This window comes from Oreochromis aureus, linkage group 2, assembly GCF_013358895.1.
Source record: "Oreochromis aureus strain Israel breed Guangdong linkage group 2, ZZ_aureus, whole genome shotgun sequence".
Taxonomy (NCBI): Eukaryota; Metazoa; Chordata; class Actinopteri; order Cichliformes; family Cichlidae; genus Oreochromis; species Oreochromis aureus.
This window is the reverse complement of record NC_052943.1, coordinates 21,052,915-21,070,964: the sequence shown is the minus strand read 5'-3', so window position 1 is coordinate 21,070,964 and position 18,050 is coordinate 21,052,915. Positions and strand designations below refer to the sequence as shown.

The following is an 18,050-nucleotide window of genomic DNA, read 5'->3' as shown; positions in this document are numbered from 1 at the left end:
TCCACCATGTACAGTAGTATCAGCATCAACAAGTAACCAGCCCTCACAGTCACAGGAGGCTGCTGCTGCTAGTACCAGCTGTGGTGTAGTGAAAAAAGATGCTAGTCTTTCAGAAATACTAAACTTTATAACAAGACTGGGATAGCAGCTAAGTGTGTTATTGTCAAGCTACACAGGGTTCCGAAAGGACACTTTTGTTCTGTCTTTGAATTCTTTATGTATTTTTGTTAGTGCTAGCTAACTGTTAAGTACACTTTTGAAATAAAATATTGGGGGAAAGGCGAGCAAAGCAGAGCAAAGTGGGAGAAATGTTTCATCACTCATCCAAGTGACTTCTTCAGTCTCAGCTGAATGCAGGTTTCCCCAAACTTATAATCAGTACATTGTACTAGGACTGAAACTTAACGTTTCAGTCATTCTGCATTGTCACAAAACATTTCTCCCACTGAAAATGCTATGTCCAGATAAACAGAATCAACCTTTTGGGATTTACTTACCTGGATGATTGAGCATGTGTCAAGACATTTTAACCCACTTTGGCAGGGACTGCCTAAAGCTAGTACGTCGGTATTAACAAACAGCACGTAAGATGGCTGATTACAGGAACCACCAGAGATTCAGCCTCAGATGCAGACAAAACAGGATTACCTCTAAAAGTCTGCAAATGAGCTCTTCAGTTAAGGGTTTCGGGCAACAAAAATCCTCCAGGAGGCACAGCACCAGCTGCTTCATGAATGGGTGAGACAAACAAATGTTACCATCAACGTGCTAAAATCTAAAGAGGAGCGACAGAGACTTCTAGATTCTAGATGAGAATATTCTTAAAAAGGTGTTTGAATTCACCGAGAAGGCTCGTCTAGCACAGCATGAGAAGTCTAAGACCAGGCAACAAAGGAAGTATGACTTGTTGTGTGTCGGAAACTACAGCAAAAATTTGGAGAGTGTCCTCAGCGGCCAGAAGAGAGAAGGATGCCACACTGAGGATGTGGACAAGTGGGTGAAGAATTTGTCTGACAGACACCTCACCCAAGCAGAGCAAAACATCCTCACTAAAGGGCTGAACTTGCTGTGACACAGAGACAAATCCCGCTAGTGGAGCTAATCACAGCCACAGAAACAGCAATCTGAAAAAACAACGTTGCAGACGTGGAAGCAGAGCAACTACTGACGAAAGTTTCGGCCTGTTTAAGCATTGCAAAGCCCCCAGCATCTAACATGAACATGGAGGAGAGGAAGGCACTCACATCACTTAGTAATGACAACAACATTATCATCCTTCCAGCAGACAAGGGTAGGTGCACAGTATTGCTAAACCAGAAAGACTATCATGAGAACATTTTGTACCTGCTCAGTGACGAAAATACTTATGAACCCCTGAAACGAGACCCAGAAAGTTGTTACAGGAAGAGGGTGATAGACTGTCTGAAGCAGAACAGGACAATGCTATTGACCGGACCTCATGCCACAGGCTATACCCAGGGGAATCTACACCAAGTCTGTATTGTTTACTAAAGGTAAACAGGGTGCACCTTTAAGACCAATTGTCTGTATGATCAGTCACCTATATCATCTCTTTCTGGCTTCGATCCTCAACCCCTTGGTAGGCAGCTCCGAACACCACATCCAGAACACCTTGGATGTTCTAGTCCCTGAAGCGTTTGAGGTAGTTCATAAGAGATTAGAGGATGACCCCAACCTCAGCAGCACCACTCTCAGTACTGACCAAGTTTATTTGCTTTTGGAACTGTTTCTTAATTCCACCTATTTCACATACAAGGTCAGTACTACAGGGAGAAACATGGGTGTGCCATGGGTTCCCCAGTTTCACCCACTGTGGCCAAATTTTACATGGAAGAAGCGGAAAAGAGGGCTTTGCTATCCTACCCTGGAACACCACCAAGTCATTGGTTCAGGTATGTGGATGACACCAAATCAAATCTCAGGACGTATCACAATTCACGGATCACATTAACTCGATGGACCAACACATCAAATTCACCAGGGAGGACATGAAAAGTGGCAGGTTAGCCTTCTTAGACAGTGAGATTTCCATCAGTAATGAGGGATATTTAAAAGCTGATGTGTACCGTAAACCTACACATACAGATCGGTATTTAAGGTTTGACTCTCATCATCCACTGGAGCATAAACTGGATCAGGACGCTACAACACAGAGCGACCACCATCCCCACAGACACATTGGCCAGGGAAACAGAAGAACATCACATCAAGAAGGCCCTGAGTAAATTTGGTTGTCCCCATTTGCCAAAGCTGGGAAGGCACCTAAAGAAAGCTCCAGCCGATCCAGGAGAGAAGGACAGCTGCTGCCTAAGGCACCAGAACAAAGAAAACTCCAGCCGATCCAGGAGAGAAGGACAAGTTTCTGGTCCCCACAAACAAAAACAGAGCGATCGTGGCTCAAGAGTTGGGGAGTTCGCCTTGTAATCGGAAGCTGCCTAAGCAGAAACCCGTAGTGATTCCTTATGTGTCAGGAGTATCAGAACATTTAAAACGCATCTTTTTCTAAACTCCGAGTCTCTGTGGCTTTTAAACCCCAAAACATGCTGTGCCAAAAATTGATCCACCTTAAGTTTCTGGTCCCCCACAAACAAAAACAGAGTAATATAGTGTACCCTGTTGAGTACCAGAGGGATTGCTATGATTTATACATCAGGGAAACCAAACAACCTCAGGAAAAGCAGATGGCACAACACAGAAGAGCTAACACATCAGGCCAGGACTCTGCAGTCTATTTACACCTACAGGCCAGTGGACACTCTTCCAATGATGAGGATGTACACATCCTGGATAGGGAGGAACACTGGTTTGAGCGGGGAGTGAAGGAGGCCATTTAGGTGAAAAGGGAAAGACCATCTCTGAATCGTGGAAGCGGCCTAAGCGTACATCTTTCGCCATCTTACAATGCTGTGATGGCAGCCATTCCCCAACTCTCTGTGAATGGTACTCATGGCCATTGATCAGTGGTCTTTGATCAATGATCAATGCTCTTTCATCAATGGTCTTTGATCAGTAGTTGTTGATCAATGGTCACGAGAATTTGCATATTAATGATCAAGGAACTGACCTCACAGCCCATTGCACAGTGGTGCTAGTTTCAGTCATTGTGCAATGTACTGTTTATAAGGTTGGGGAAACCTGCAGTCAGCTGAGACTGAAGAAGTCTCTTGGATGAGTGACGAAACGTTTCTCCCACTGAAAACGCTAGATGAACAGAATCAAGCTTTTGGGGTAGTGTCATATTGATTCATTCATTTATCAGTGTATTAAAATATTATATTGAGTTTTAATTTTTATATTGACCATGGATATTGGATTTATTGATTTGATGCAGTGACATCCCTGTTTTTACATTTTTATACACAAACTTGTTTGTACTTAATATAATGCTTTATTTATAAATGGCTAATCCAATTCAATTTTATTTATAAAGTGTCAAATGACAACAACAATCGCCTCAAGGCATTTAATATTGTAAGGCGGACTCAACAGTAATACAACAGAGAAAACCCCGACAATCATATGATTCCCTATGAGCAAGCAATGAGGAAGACAGGACAAAATATATGCTGTGGAAGAGAGCATGTAGAAGAGAGGTGTAAAATTTATGAAGTATTAAAATGAAAATTTAAAAAAATGAAATTACACAGTTCTTCCTTTTGCACACTGCTGCATATTTTCAAATATGACAAGTCATAAAAACATACTGACAGCTATTCTGGCTTTCATTTTGGGATATGCCCTGCATCGCACTGCAAAATTAAAGAATCTGATTTTCAGTCAGCTAGGTACATGATATTATTGGCATATTTATTTTTCATCTGCCCACAGGGACACGTGTCTCATAGGAATTTTACAAAAGATCAGTCACCTCTTATTTACTTTGAACTTAATCTTTCACCAGTGGTGGTTAGCTCCATTGCTCATAGTAAGAAGGCCCTGGCTTGAATCTAGCCTGGGGAATTTTGTGTGTAGAACTTAAATGTTCTCCTTGCATCTGTGTGGGTTCTCTCCAGGTACTCTCCCACTGTCCAATGACGTGGTTGGGCTGATTTGTGATTCTAAACTGGCCGTAGGTGTGAGTGTGAGCATGAATGGTTCTGTATTTATCTGTTAGCCCTGCAATAGACTGGCAACCTGTCAAGGATGTACTGTATCTAATTTGCTTCTTACCTTATGGAATAGATTTTCATATTTGACAACTTCATGACAATCAAGCAATCAAACAATCAGTAATGTTTGTCTGTGTGCACACAGGTATATATTTTAGTGTCTCCTTGTTCAACCCCTTTAGTCTATTATACTATCATTTTAAAAACAAGTTTGAAAAAAACTCAAACTCATTGGGAAATTATTATTATTATTACACAAATAACTGACTTCCACTTGCACTATGTCATTCAGACTTGTTCTTATTCACTTTGAAATTTTTAAAAAAAGCATTTTTTAAATATATGACACTCAGTAGTGTGAACTTAGATGTGCTTTGATGTGCATTCATGCACCAGTCACTGTTTCAAGATAGATGCTTAGATGCTGATTATCAGGGATGCTGCAGTTTACATTTGCCACTTTATTAATCTTTGTTTCCAATAATTCATTAGTTTGTTTTTCACTCAGTTTTCTGGTTTGGATTCCTTAGCACCAAAAATAATTGGTTAGAACATGGTTTGGGTTAAAATATGACTATGAATATGATAATGGATGCCACGGTCTGCCACCGCAGGAAGTGGGGAGGGAGGACCCAAATCCAGGACTCCTGCGATGAACAGTGCGCTTTATATACAGTGGAGTAAATAAGACAACACAATAATCCCTGTGAGCTCCCTCGACTCCTGTGTCGTGTCTTCACCCAAAACTCTCACACTCCCCATGCCTGCTGTCCACCTGTGCTCCACTCTCCTCCTCCTGGGGAAGAAACAACAGAGGCAGCCATCAGGACACCAAACTCCAGCAGGCATACACTACTGCACGTCACTACACTTAGGCACACTAACTTGGAGTCGACTTCAATCATCCTGTGCCGGTGGGAGCACCATCATCCTCTTAACTGATGAGGCTCCCCCGACGAGCCTCATCAGTAGCAGGTGCGTGGCATGGTCATCTGGTGTGGCCAGCCCCCGAGCCGCGCCACACCCACTAGGCTTGGAGGTGCCTGTCACCCTGGCTACAGGACACCACCACATCCGCCCACAAACATGCACACACCCACACCTGCCTAAACATACATGTGTGGAACACACACACGGACAGCAGCACAGTGCACACACATTTCTACAAAATATAAAAAAGTCCATAACTGCTCAGGGACCCTCGGACACTCAAGCCCAGGTCCCTGACAAAGGATGGAAATGAGAATGAGAAAAAGGTTGCTCAGCTTACAGAATAACTGCTGATCAACTACAGCAGTTTTTTTTCATGTAGATAACATATAGATGAAGTGTCTTTTACATGAAAACTAATATGCTAATGAGTAACAATAAATTACTGTAACACTGAATGTGGAACATTAACTAACATCACACACAGTCTCACCAAGGCCATAATGTATTTTCCTGTTTTGATTTCCATGTGAGGAAACTGTTGTAAACATAGTATGTGTCTACTGTAAACAGCCCACTGTAAGAAAACCAAAATGAGAGTCAAACATAAATTAACATAAATGTGTTGTTGGTGTTGTTTCATGTGTTTAAACTTTGGGTATGGCATATTTCCATTGTGGTAGTGCAGTGAAACAACACTACAGTGAGAAACCAATAAGATTGCTCTAAAAATTGTTCCCTCCCATTTGATACGGTTAAATGTAGACAAATCCTTTCATAATGCAGCTTCAAATGCCTGCTGACTCAAGAGGAAAAAAAGAAAATGCTGACAATTTTTTATATACTGCTCCTGATCGATTTTGGGCGTAAGTACAGAATTCTTAATCACTGCACTGTTGCCATTTGTATTAATATAAAAGCTTATATGACTATATCACTGTTGATAAGCATGATTCTGTTTTGGTATTAATTTTCAGGATGCTCAGATCATCAGATCTTTGACACCAAAAATGTTGCTGTTGGGCAAAATGTGACTCTAAATTGTTCCCGGGATCATCGTTGGCTTTTAACAAACTTATTTTGGATCAGACTTGCTTCTCAGAGCTTTCCTGAAGTTTTAGGATCAACAATATCTCATAATTCTCCGACTATTGAAAAGACTCATCATATTACAACAAAACAAGAGCCTGGAACTTTTGTTCTACATCTCAACAGAGCACAGTTAACCGATACAGCTGTTTATTACTGCATCAAAGAAAGTCAGCTAACCATGACATTTTTGAAAGGAACATTTCTTAGAGTCAAAGGTAAGTGAAAGAGAAACAGCAACACTAATGTGTCAGGAATAGCAACATTTGTTGTAGTTTTAATATGTTTATTTGCACATTTCGCAGTTCAAAATGCTAAATATGCACTAATTTAATATATTTGAATTGTTTTGATCTAACTGAAAGTAATAAAACATATTTCTTTCATTTTTTTTTTCCATAGGACCTGACCCAGGCATCACTGGTGTCACTCAAGACTTTTTGTCTAATCCAGTCCATCCAGGAGACCCAGTAACTCTGCAGTGTTCAGTCCTCTCTAATTCTGAGAACAGAACATGTACAGAAGATCACAGTGTGTACTGGTACAGAGCCAAACCAGATGAATCTCATCCTAGTTTAATTTATAGTCAAGGAAACAATAGTTATGACTGTGAGCGGAGTCCTGAGGCTCCCTCCCAACAGAAATGTGTCTACAGCTTCTCCAGGAACGTCAGCTCCTCTGATACGGGAACTTATTACTGTGCTGTGGCCACATGTGGAGAGATACTTTTTGGAAATGGAACAAAACTCGATATCAAAGGTAAGTGTTTTTCTATAAACCAAACCCCAAAACAGTTTTCATATTTTAGTCAATATTGACTAGAGGACATTTAAGTGAAGTATATCAACAAATAATAATCGATGAATTTATATATAAATTATATATTTTATCACATTTCAAGATTTGCAGAAGACCAACACCGTTGTCTTCCTGCTATGTGTTGCTCTCAGCATAAGCCTGATTGTTATAGCCTTCCTCATTTATACCATCAAAGAAAAAAACAAAACCTCCGGTAAGAAGAGTTATTTCAGTTTTGATTTCTCAAATTATATTCAGTATAGTCCTATTAGCTGCTACTTATTTGTCAAGCAAAATACAGTGAAACATTTGTTTCTGGTCACTATTTACAGTTATTTCATTTTTTCTTTCCCGTTGTTTTTTTCAGCTGCTTTTTCTGTAAAAACAAATACAGAAACAACTAGGGAAGAACAGCAAATTCATCAAGTAAGAATTTTTGCAATAACCATTCTAACAGAAAAATATATATCAGTAACGTTTATTTATAGTCTACAGATGTGTATACAAGTTGATAATTATTTTTATGTATTTCTCAGAGACATGAGGACTCATTGACTTATGCTGCACCAACTTTTACCAAGAGAAACACTCGCAAAGCAGAGAGAAGGAATGCAAGAGCAACGGAGAAGATTTGTATTTACTCTGATGTCAGAGCTTCTGAGTGTGGAAAAAGTGATGCTTAAGCAAAGCTTGTATCTCATCTCCCTGGGCCATCAGCTAATACACTATGTGGCAACTAATGTGTTATGTATGTATTTGTGATGACTGTATATAAAATATGAATAATGAATTGGCTTACCTTTAATAACTGAAGATAATTCAATGAAAAAAAAATCTCTGCTTGGGACTGATATTTAATATTGGCATGCCCAAACTTTACATACTGAGTCTGGATATTTGAAATGGAAAAGAAAAAACATTTGAATTATGAATATGTGAAAGTAAGTCTAGTATGTCTTCAGACATGAAATTTGGTTTGGAACATCTACAAGACATCAAATCTTTGAATTTAGTGTGTTTTAATTTAATGTCCCATTTTCTTCACTCTTTCTTTTTTGCTTTTTGACAACTGTAATATAAATACAGAAATCTGCACAGAAACATCTCAAATGCTATTTTGTTGTGTGAGCTCTTTGTATCTTTCAGCTGTTTATGTCAGGTGTTCAGAAAATAGCTATGTGTCTGTTTGAACCTGTTCACTTTGTGATTAAACATTTTCTCTATCAGCTTGCATGAAATACTTTTGTGTCTGTTCATTAGGATTATGTAAAGGTTTTAATAAAACACTCATATGATATCTGAAGCTTGCTTGGTTTCTCAGGTTTCCACCACAGATTGTAACTAATTTGTATAAATGAAGTGTACCTTTACATTAATAAATAAATTTCCACAGTTTTCCTGTTACAAACTAATCTAGTGTGATTTTTAGAGTTTTATTGTGCTACATGCGAGCTCTAAAAATTGAATCAATTAAATCCATCGAAAATAAAATGTATTCTGTTATGATGATCTAAATATTCTCTTTAAGATCACACATGTTCAGGTTTGTGTGTTCTAGTGAGCTCGTGTAATATGGCTAGCTAGGGCCGTTACAGTGGCAGATGGAAATAAAATGTTACGAGTGACGAATGAATGACTAAAAGCAAGCAGAGCATCTCTAAACAGGATTTCTTCTCTGCTCTGCATAAATAGCTGCCTGCTGCTGGTTTTGCTTCTGACAACAAAGTACCACTCTAGAAGATAGATGATCAAACAGAGCTGAAGGGGACTGAAGGGAGATTTAACGGGCCTGCTCTGTCTTAAAATGCAGTGATGGCAACTCCAGATACAGACAGAAATCACCTGGTAATCTAGCATACCAGGCATTTTCCTGGAGGACTTAACCATCTTAAAGAGCTGCTCCAAACCACCTGTACAAGCGCTGACAGCTGTCAATTCATTCATTTTATTCCTGACACTGGATTGTCCATTGATGAAATTCCTTAACATGACTGGCCCCTCCTCTACCTTCGCTGTCCACTCACACACCTTGTACAAAATGTTTAGAGTGGAAAAAGTGGCGAGAATGTGGAGCTGAAAAGCTGAAAGAAAATAATAAAAAGAAACTAAAAATAGATGCAGCAAAACGTGTCAAATTGACCGACATGTTTGCTGTCGGTGCTGCTACTCCTGCACCATGTACAGTAGTATTGGCAACAACTAGTAACTAGTCCTCACAGTCACAACAGGCTGCTGCTGCTACTACAAGCTATTGAGTAGTGAAAAAAGATGAGGAAGCTATCAGGAGGAAGGTGTATATCATGGTGGGCTGACTGGACCAAAAATGTAGGGCCGATTATATTGACTCAGTCCAACTGTGTCTATCAGTTGTCTCTATCAGTGGATTATCAGTAGCAGGGCACTATCTCCTGATAATAAATTTTGTTTTTAATCAGTGTAACTTCTCAAATCTTTGCAACTCAGATTGTGCCACAGGTACAGATAGATGCTAGTCTGTCAGATATGCTAAGTTTTATAACAAGACTGGGATAACAGCTAAGTGTGTTATTGTCAAACTACACTGGGTTCTGAAAGGGCACTTTTGTTCTCGTTTTGAATTCTTTATGTACTTTTGTTAGTGCCAACTAACTGTTAAATACACTTTTGAAATAAAATATCAGGGTTAAAGGCAAAGCAGAACAAAGAGTTATGGAAAACACATTTGTATTGTAGCATCAGCTGTAATAATCTTCATCCAACTCTTCTTCCTTCTGTTAATAACATGATAGACCTTTAGAAAGTCACAACTGATATATAAGCATGTAATGTTTGTATGCTTCAAGAGGAGAAACAAATAATCTCAAATAATTTTGGTATACTTGCACATACTGCATGCTCACATTGTGATGACCTAAACAGAAAGCACTTTGCTCAAAAGCATCTGGAGCCATCTGTTTTTTGTTTTACCACAGATATGTTGATGGGCAGTAAACTTTACACAATCTTAGTCAACTACTGGAAGCTACTAACTGATTTTGAAAACAATAAAAACACAGAGAATCCCAATAAATTTCTCAATAACTGGAGTAGAATCATATAAATAGTGTAAGTGAAACTATGACCAACTTTTCACATAACAAGCTGGTCCTCAAGTTATGCAAGAAAAGGACAATGATTACAGTCACACAGCAAACCAACAGTTCTCTAAGAACAAGAACAACCGGGTCCAGTTCTGGTCATGGAAGAAGAGAAATATTTACTAGACTTAAACTAATGTTACATTTTAGCAAAAGATATTCATGGGAGTTCTTTGGCAGTTTTTCCGCTAACAATTAACTGTAATAAATTTATTGGTAATGCTAAACTGCATAACAGTTTTTTCTGATCCTGTTTTTTTTAGTAAGTTCAAACCATTTTATGGCACAAAGGTCAGTACTCAACTAATAAGTTGTTACATGTTATATTTTAAATGAAGATTTTTCAGTATATTTAGCTTAAAGCCCTCTGTGACTGCAACTGCTCAATCTGTCTCTTTCTGTCTTAAACCCTCTTACATATTTAGACTCTGGTCAAACATACATTTCTGCATTAGACAAATTATGTTTGCATTATGCAGTGAATAATTTGTATCTTTTTGTGTTACTTTGCGCTTTGTCTGTTTCTTTTTTCTGTTGTGACAATAGCAGTTTCGAGGTAATGTTGACCTTTCAGTTTCATTTTAAACACTAAGGTATAGATGGTCCTCACTTTAGAAAAAGTCACACAAAATAGTGAACTAACAACTAGTAACTGCCTGAATTGACCACAAATTACAATATGAAGTGACCATTTATAAAACCTCTATTAAAATAGGTACTTACAAATAGCTTCATCATTTATATACTGTATACATATGAAAGTGTATCTGAATATGTTGCCAGTCATTTACTTAGAATTTCGAAATGATACCCTGAACCATTAACAGCTTTCATTAAGTACTTAATTTAATGCTTTATTCCTTAATGGCTAATCCAATTCAGTTTTATTTGTACATAGCCTTTGAACTGCTTTTTTCCCCAGTACTGCAGTGGTTAGCACTATTGTTCACAGTAAGAAGGTCCTAGGTTAATCTAGCCTGGGGACTAGGGATGGGTACCGGTGTCCGGTTCTGACATAAACGGTAGTAACCAGACCGAAAAGCAGCGCACATTTCGGTGCTTTATTTCGGTGCTTTTGTTTTCCTGAGCCAATTCTAGCCAATCATTTTACGTTTCCGAGGATAGTAGGCGGGGCCAGGTACGTACGTTCTTTTAGAGCAGAGCTACAGATTAAAAATGCCCAAGGCTAAGCGGTCAAAAGTCTGGCTGTACTTCACAGCAAAAGATGCAAACTCAGCAGCCTGCAACAAGTGCTTTAAGCTGATACTGTGATACTGTCAAAGGAGGTAACACCTCAAATGTGATAAAACACCTGGCGACGCCTAGCGTTTTTTTTAAAGCCGAGAATGCGCCGTGTTTGATAGCTTGCAGCGAGACCTCACACCGTGCACATCTACTGCGGGTGTGGTGCCTGTTATCGGACCCGGAGTTAGCAACATCCCCCAAAAACCCGAAGAGTAGAGTCCTGGCCCCTAGCCCTGTCAGCGTAGCAGAAATGATGACGGATGATGATGGCAGCAGCAGCCGTTCTCCTCTGCGTGAGTAGCTTCATGTTGTTCGTGTGTAATTTACGTTGAGTACGCTAACCACATTATTACATTAATGCATGTAAGGTGAACTAGCAAACACTGTCGTAGTTACATGTGGCTGTCTTCTTGTTTGATGGCAGATACTCCCTTCACCCTGGCCAAAAAGGCTAAAATGACCAAAGAAAAAGTGGAAAACAGTTAAACATGAGAGGTTTTTGGACAAAGTTTGTGTTTTTTCCATTCTTTAAGCACTGCTTCCAGCCAAGAGTGATACCATATATGCCCTATAGCTGCAGAAAAGGCTAACATTGTTATCTTTTTACAAAAAAAAAGCTGAACATGAGAGGTTTTTGGACCAATTTTGTGTTCTCCATTCTTTAAGCACCGGTTTGAGCACCGCTTAAGCACCGGCACCGTTTCAAAAGTACCGGTTTGGCACCGGTATCGGATAAAACCTAAACGATACCCATCCCTACTGGGGACCTTTTGTTTGTAGAACCTGAATGTTCTCCTTGCGCCTGTGTGTGTTCTCTACTCTGGCTTCCTCCCACAGTCCAAAGACATGTAAGGGGTTAGACTAATTGGTGGGTGAGTGTGAGCATGATTTGGCCTGTATTTATATCTTAGCCCTGCAATAGACTGGCAACCTATCTAAAATGTACTGTATGTAATTTGTTTCTTATCCTATGGAATGGGTTTTCAAATTTGACAACTTTACTACAATCAAGCTCATGAACTTTGCACTATTTGTCAGTAATGTTTGTGTGTGTGCACACATTTATATATTTGAGTGTCTCCTCGTTCAACCCCTTCAGTCTAACTTTACTATACTAGCATTTTAAAAACAGGTATGGAAAAAACTCAAACTCATTGTGAAACTGTATTATTACACACAAATAACTGACTTGCACTTGCACTATTTCATTCACATTTGTTCTTATTCACTTTGAAATAAAAAAAACAACAACATCTTTTCAGTGTGAAACTCTTTAGTGTGAACTTAGTAAACACTAACTGTCCTCTTCCATAACCCCTTATCACAGAACCATGAAACTAACTTAAGCTAAAATTTTAAGATGAGTTTGAAAGGTAATAATGAATGCAAGGCAATTATCAGCAGAAGCTCTGTTTCACAATTACTGTATCTCTTTTAATCTGTACGTGGGCAAAATGTTCTCAACAATATCTCTATAAAATTCAGACAGTGAAAGTGCAACAAAGTGCTGTAGGAGGGTCGGGTGAAGCAGGAAGTTTTTCAACTAGGGGACTGCAGTTTACATCTGGCACTCTTTTATTCTTTGTTTCCACTCACTGATTTGTTTTTTTTTCCCCTCAGTTTTCTTGTTAGGATTCATTTCCCACCAAAAATACTTGGTTAGGGTTAGGAGGTGGTTTGAGTTAATATATGACTATGAAAATGGATATAAATGGAAATGAGAAAGAGAAAAGGCTTGCTCAGCTCACAGTCCCAATAGCAACTGATGCACTACAGCACTTTTTATGTAGATGTCCTAAGTGTGAAACTAATAAATAATAATAAAATGGGGTAACACTGAATCTGGAACAATAACTAAGATCACGCAAAGTCTTCACATTTTCCTCTTCTGATTTCCATATGAGGAAACTGTTATAAACAAAGTATGTGTTGTACTACTGTAAACAGCCCACTATAAGAAAACCAATATGAGAGTCACACATAAATTAAGGTAAGTGTGTTGCTGTTGTTGTTTTATGTATTGAGGCTTTTGGCATGGCATATTTCCATTGTGGTAGTGCAGTGAGAAGCCAATAAGACTCCTCTAAAAATTGTTCCCTCCCATTTGATACGGTTAAATGTAGACAAATCCTTTCATAATGCAGCTTCAAACGCCTGCTGTCTCAAGAGGAAAAAAAATAACATGCTGATAATTTTTTATATACTGCTCCTGATCAATACTGGGCGTAAGTACAGAATTCTTATTCAAAGTGGTGTATTAATATAAAAGATTATATGACTATATCACTGTTGGTAACCATGACTCTGTTTTGTATTAATTTTCAGGATGCTCAGATCATCAGATCTTTGACACCAAAAATGTTGATGTTGGGCAAAATGTGACTCTAATTTGTTCCCGGGATCATCGTTGGCATTTTACAAACTTATTTTGGATCAGACTTGTTTCTCAGAACTTTCCTGAAATTTTAGGGTCAACCACATCTCATGATGCTCCGACGATTGAAAACACTCATCATATTACAACAAAACAAGAGCCTGGAACTTTTGTTCTACATATCAACAGAGCACAGTTAAGTGATACAGCTGTTTATTACTGCATCAAAGTAAGACAGCGCAACATGACATTTCTGAAAGGAACTTTTCTTCGAATCAAAGGTAAGTGAAAGAGAAACAGCAACACTTATGCATCTTAAACAGAAGAATTATTTGTATTTTTTGTATGTTTATTTGCATATTTTTTTAAAACATGTCCTGTCCAGCAGTTATAGCAAGCAGAATTGTGGTCTGAATGTTTTGTTGCTCCAAACATATTTATTTTATTTTTATTTCATAGGACCTGACCCAGGCATCACTGGTGTTACTCAAGACTCTTTGTCTAATCCAGTCCATCCAGGAGACCCAGTAACTCTGCAGTGTTCAGTCCTCTCTAATTCTGAGAACAGAACATGTACAGAAGATGACCGTGTGTACTGGTACAGAACCAAACCAGATGAATCTCATCCTAGTTTAATTTATAGTCAAGGAAAAAATGGTTATGACTGTGAGTGGAGTCCTGAGGCTCCCTCCCAACAGAAATGTGTCTACAGCTTCTCCAGGAACGTCAGCTTGTCTGATACAGGAACTTATTACTGTGCTGTGGCCACATGTGGAGAGATACTGTTTGGAAATGGAACAAAACTTGATATCGAAGGTAAGTGTTTTTCTATAAATTATTGTTCATATTTTAATCAATATTATTACATTAATATTAGACATCAATATTAGTTTTACATTTCACTATTACTTCACATTAAATAAGAACTTTTTTCAATATAGTTCCAGTTGTCCATCCTTGGAATCTGCAGAAGACCAACACCGTTGTCTTTCTGCTATGTGTTGCTCTCAGCATAAGCCTGATTGTTATAGCCTTCCTCAGTTATACCATCAAAGAAAAACACAAAAACTCCGGTAAGAAGAGTTATTTCAGTTTTGATTTCTCAAATTATATTCAGTAAAGTCCTATTAGCTGCTACTCATTTGTAAAGCAAAATACAGTGAAACATTTGTTTCTGATCACTTTACAGTTATTTCATTTTTTTTTAAATTGTTCTAATCCAGCTGCTGCTTCTCTACAAACAAATACAGAAACAACTAGGGCAGAACAACAAATTCAGCAAGTAAGAAATTTAGAAATAAACAGCCTGATAAAAAAATATCAGCAACTTTTATTGATAGTTTACAGATATGCATACAAGTTGATAACTAAATTTATGTATTTCTCAGAGAGGACTGAGGACTCATTGACTTATGCTGCACCAACATTTACCAAGAGAAACACTCGCAAAGCAGAGAGAAGGAATGCAAGAACAACAGAGAAGATTTGTATTTACTCTGATGTCAGAGCTTCTGAGTGTGGAAAAAGTGATGCTTAAGCAAAGCCTGTCGCCCTGAGACAAATTGCCAGCTGTGGCAACTATTATATGTATTATGTTTGTATTCGTGACGACTGTACATAAAATATGAATAATGAGCTGACTTACCTTCAATAACTGAAGAGAATTCAATTAGAAAAATAAAATCCATCTTCACTTTGGACTGATATTTATATTTCATGCTCAGACTCCGCATCTGTCTGGATATTAAAAGTGGAAAAGAAAAACACTGAAATGATGAATAAGTGAAAGTAAGTCTAGTATGTCTTCAGACATGAAGTTTGGTTTGGAACAACTACAAGACTTCGTATTTAGTGTTTTTTAAAATCATGTCCCATTTTTTCACTCTTTCTTGTTTTGCTTTGTGGCCGCTGTAAAAGAAATAAAGAAATCTGCACAGAAAATTCTAAAAAGCTATTTTGTTGTGTGAGCTCTTTGTATCTTTAACTATTTATGTCAGGTGTTCAGAAAATAACTATGTGGCACCTGTTTGAACCTCTTTGCTTTGTGATTACAGTTTTTTTCTATCAGCCTGCATTACATATATTTTATGTCTGTTCAGGAGGATTATGCAGAAGTTTTAATAAAACATTCAAATGATAACTGAAGTACGCTTGGTTTCTCAGGTTTCCACCACAGACTGTAAATAATTTGTATATATGAGGTGTAACTTTACATTAATAAATACAATGTCCAAGGTTTTCCTGTTGCAAACTAATGCTAGTGTGATGCTGGTCTGTTATTGTGCAACACAAGTGCTCTGAAAATGGATTTAATTAAAAACATGCAACATCAACTGAAAATAAATCACATACTTCAGTTTTAACTTTGGTAGTACCACATGAAAATAACAAGAGTCATTTTCATGTATTTTGTTATGATTGGACCATTACTTATCTAAATATTTCCTTTAAAACCAGACACACCCTTTTCTTTCTTTTATCAGGTGAGTTCAGCTGTTTAAAGGCACAGCACAAAACAACTTATCTTATTTGTTTAATTCAGGTGCACTTTGGAACTGAGCCTGACTTGATTCTCTGACTTGTCTGACTAAAGTTTGCTAACTGACTTCAATCAACTGCGATCAAATCAGAGGAAAGTGGAACTGCAGGACGGACTAAAGAAATTCCAAACTCTTAAACATCCCACAGCCATTTCCAGACATTATCGTTTGTGATCTTTACACTTGTTTGTGAAGCTCTGTGAAATACTCACTATGTTTGGTGATAACGTTATTCTTGTTATATTTTAAAAGAAGATGTTTCACTATATTTAAGTTAAAGTCCTCTGTGACTGCAACTGCTCAGTGTGTTTCTTCCTGTCTTAAACCCTTTACAAATTCAGTGTCAGGAATCTTAAAACAGGACCCAAACGCAGGACCTTTGAATGCAGCCAGTGCGCTTATTTACAATGGGGTGAATAACAAAGTGCAGAATATTTTTGGTGCGCTCCAGGTGAGTGTGTTTGTATAATACAGAATCTTTCTGTGTCACTTTGTGCTTTGTCTGTTTCTTTTCTCTGTTGTGACAACAGCTGACTGTTAATGCCGACCTTTCTGTTTCATTTTTAAAGACTTTGTAAATGAGGTCACACTAAATCCTGAATTAACTACAAACTGCATAAATGAACTCTGAATTACAGTATGAAGTGAGGATTCATAAAAACTCTAGTAACATGCTTACTCACAAATAGCTTGCTCATTTAATATTCTGTATATGTGTACATGTGTATCTGAATAAGTTAATCATTTACTTAGATTTTCTAAATAAGAGCATGAACCATTAACAGCTTTCATCAAGTACAAACATGATGGAATCGGTTAAAGTAAATTTCATTGATTCCATCTTAACTAAAATATTCAAATGAAAAAGAAAAGAATGAAACTACACAGTTCTTCCTTTATCAGACTGCTGCATATTTTCAAATATGTTAAATCACTAAAGCATAATCCAAGTTTTTGTAACTTAGGTTTTGGGATAAGCACTGCATAATAAAATAATTTCATTTTGAGTCAGCTAGGTCCATCACAAAATAAGTGTTTTTTAATCTACTTTTCCGGCACATTGTGTGTCTTTAAGAACAATTTTACGAAAGATCAGTCACCTCTTATTTACTTTGAACTTAATCTTTCACCAGTAGTGGTTAGCACCATTGCTCATAGTAAGAAGCTCCTGGTCTGAATCTAGCCTGGGGATTTTTTTGTGTGTAGAACTTGAATGTTCTCCTTGCATCGGTGTGGGTTCTCTCCAGGTACTTGGCTTCCTCCCACAGTCCAAAGACATGCGTGGGTTTAGACTAACTGATGGTTCCAAATTGGTCGTAGGTCTGAGTGTGAGCATGTATGGTTATCTGTATTTATATGTTAGCCCAGCAATAGATTGGCAACCTGTCTAGAAGAGTGATTCTTAAGAGCCGCATGTTGAGTGCTGCAAAATTTTTTTAGTTTTACACCTGTGGGCTGCGAGGGCCGCAGGATATCACAAGTTATTAATTGAAGACACCAGGGACTACTGTTATCCATGAAAATTTGAGTTACAATACAGCTTCCCACCACTTGGTGGGATTTGTTTAATCAGCCTCAATAAGCAAGCAGAAGAAAATAATCTCCCCGCCATTTGCAGTTATCAAAATATATGCAGAAGTTCTTAAAATGCAAAAATGAAGATGAAAGTGACAAGGGCCCCTCCCAAAAGGCAACATTTTTGCACAAGTACAACCCTGACTTTCTGAAGTAAAGGTTTCTGAATGGAGGAAACTAGGCGGAGCGGAGAGCCCAATGTGTGGACTGTGGAGTAATGCAATCCAATGATACCGGAGGAATTGATTTTATT

General features: G+C 38.0%; 2 protein-coding genes across 2 annotated transcripts; both read left to right on the top strand.

The window, feature by feature from the left end:
• Positions 1-5,863: 5,863 nt before the first annotated feature.
• LOC120432869 (signal-regulatory protein beta-2-like) lies at positions 5,864-7,210 on the top strand. Its single transcript, XM_039598200.1, has 5 exons — positions 5,864-5,926; positions 6,038-6,367; positions 6,552-6,908; positions 7,051-7,161; positions 7,206-7,210. Exons 1-5 carry the CDS (start codon positions 5,884-5,886, stop codon positions 7,208-7,210), a joined length of 846 nt encoding a protein of 281 aa, XP_039454134.1. The 5' UTR covers positions 5,864-5,883.
• A 5,458-nt stretch (positions 7,211-12,668) lies between these two features.
• On the top strand, positions 12,669-15,788 carry LOC120432866. Its single transcript, XM_039598195.1, has 6 exons — positions 12,669-12,681; positions 13,634-13,963; positions 14,142-14,498; positions 14,624-14,755; positions 14,906-14,964; positions 15,071-15,788. The coding sequence occupies exons 1-6, from the start codon at positions 12,669-12,671 to the stop codon at positions 15,089-15,091; spliced, it is 912 nt and encodes a 303-aa protein (XP_039454129.1). The 3' UTR covers positions 15,092-15,788.
• Positions 15,789-18,050: the final 2,262 nt, after the last annotated feature.

Bases quoted from the DNA above. Each gene is read 5' to 3' on its own strand.
- LOC120432869 (XM_039598200.1), top strand. From the start codon at position 5,884: ATGCTGACAATTTTTTATATACTGCTCCTGATCGATTTTGGGC. The intron at 6,368-6,551 runs GTAAGTGAAAGA...TTTTTTCCATAG, and splicing joins AACATTTCTTAGAGTCAAAG to GACCTGACCCAGGCATCACT. The intron at 6,909-7,050 runs GTAAGTGTTTTT...TCACATTTCAAG, and splicing joins AACAAAACTCGATATCAAAG to ATTTGCAGAAGACCAACACC.
- LOC120432866 (XM_039598195.1), top strand. The intron at 14,499-14,623 runs GTAAGTGTTTTT...TTTTCAATATAG, and splicing joins AACAAAACTTGATATCGAAG to TTCCAGTTGTCCATCCTTGG. The intron at 14,756-14,905 runs GTAAGAAGAGTT...GTTCTAATCCAG, and splicing joins AGAAAAACACAAAAACTCCG to CTGCTGCTTCTCTACAAACA.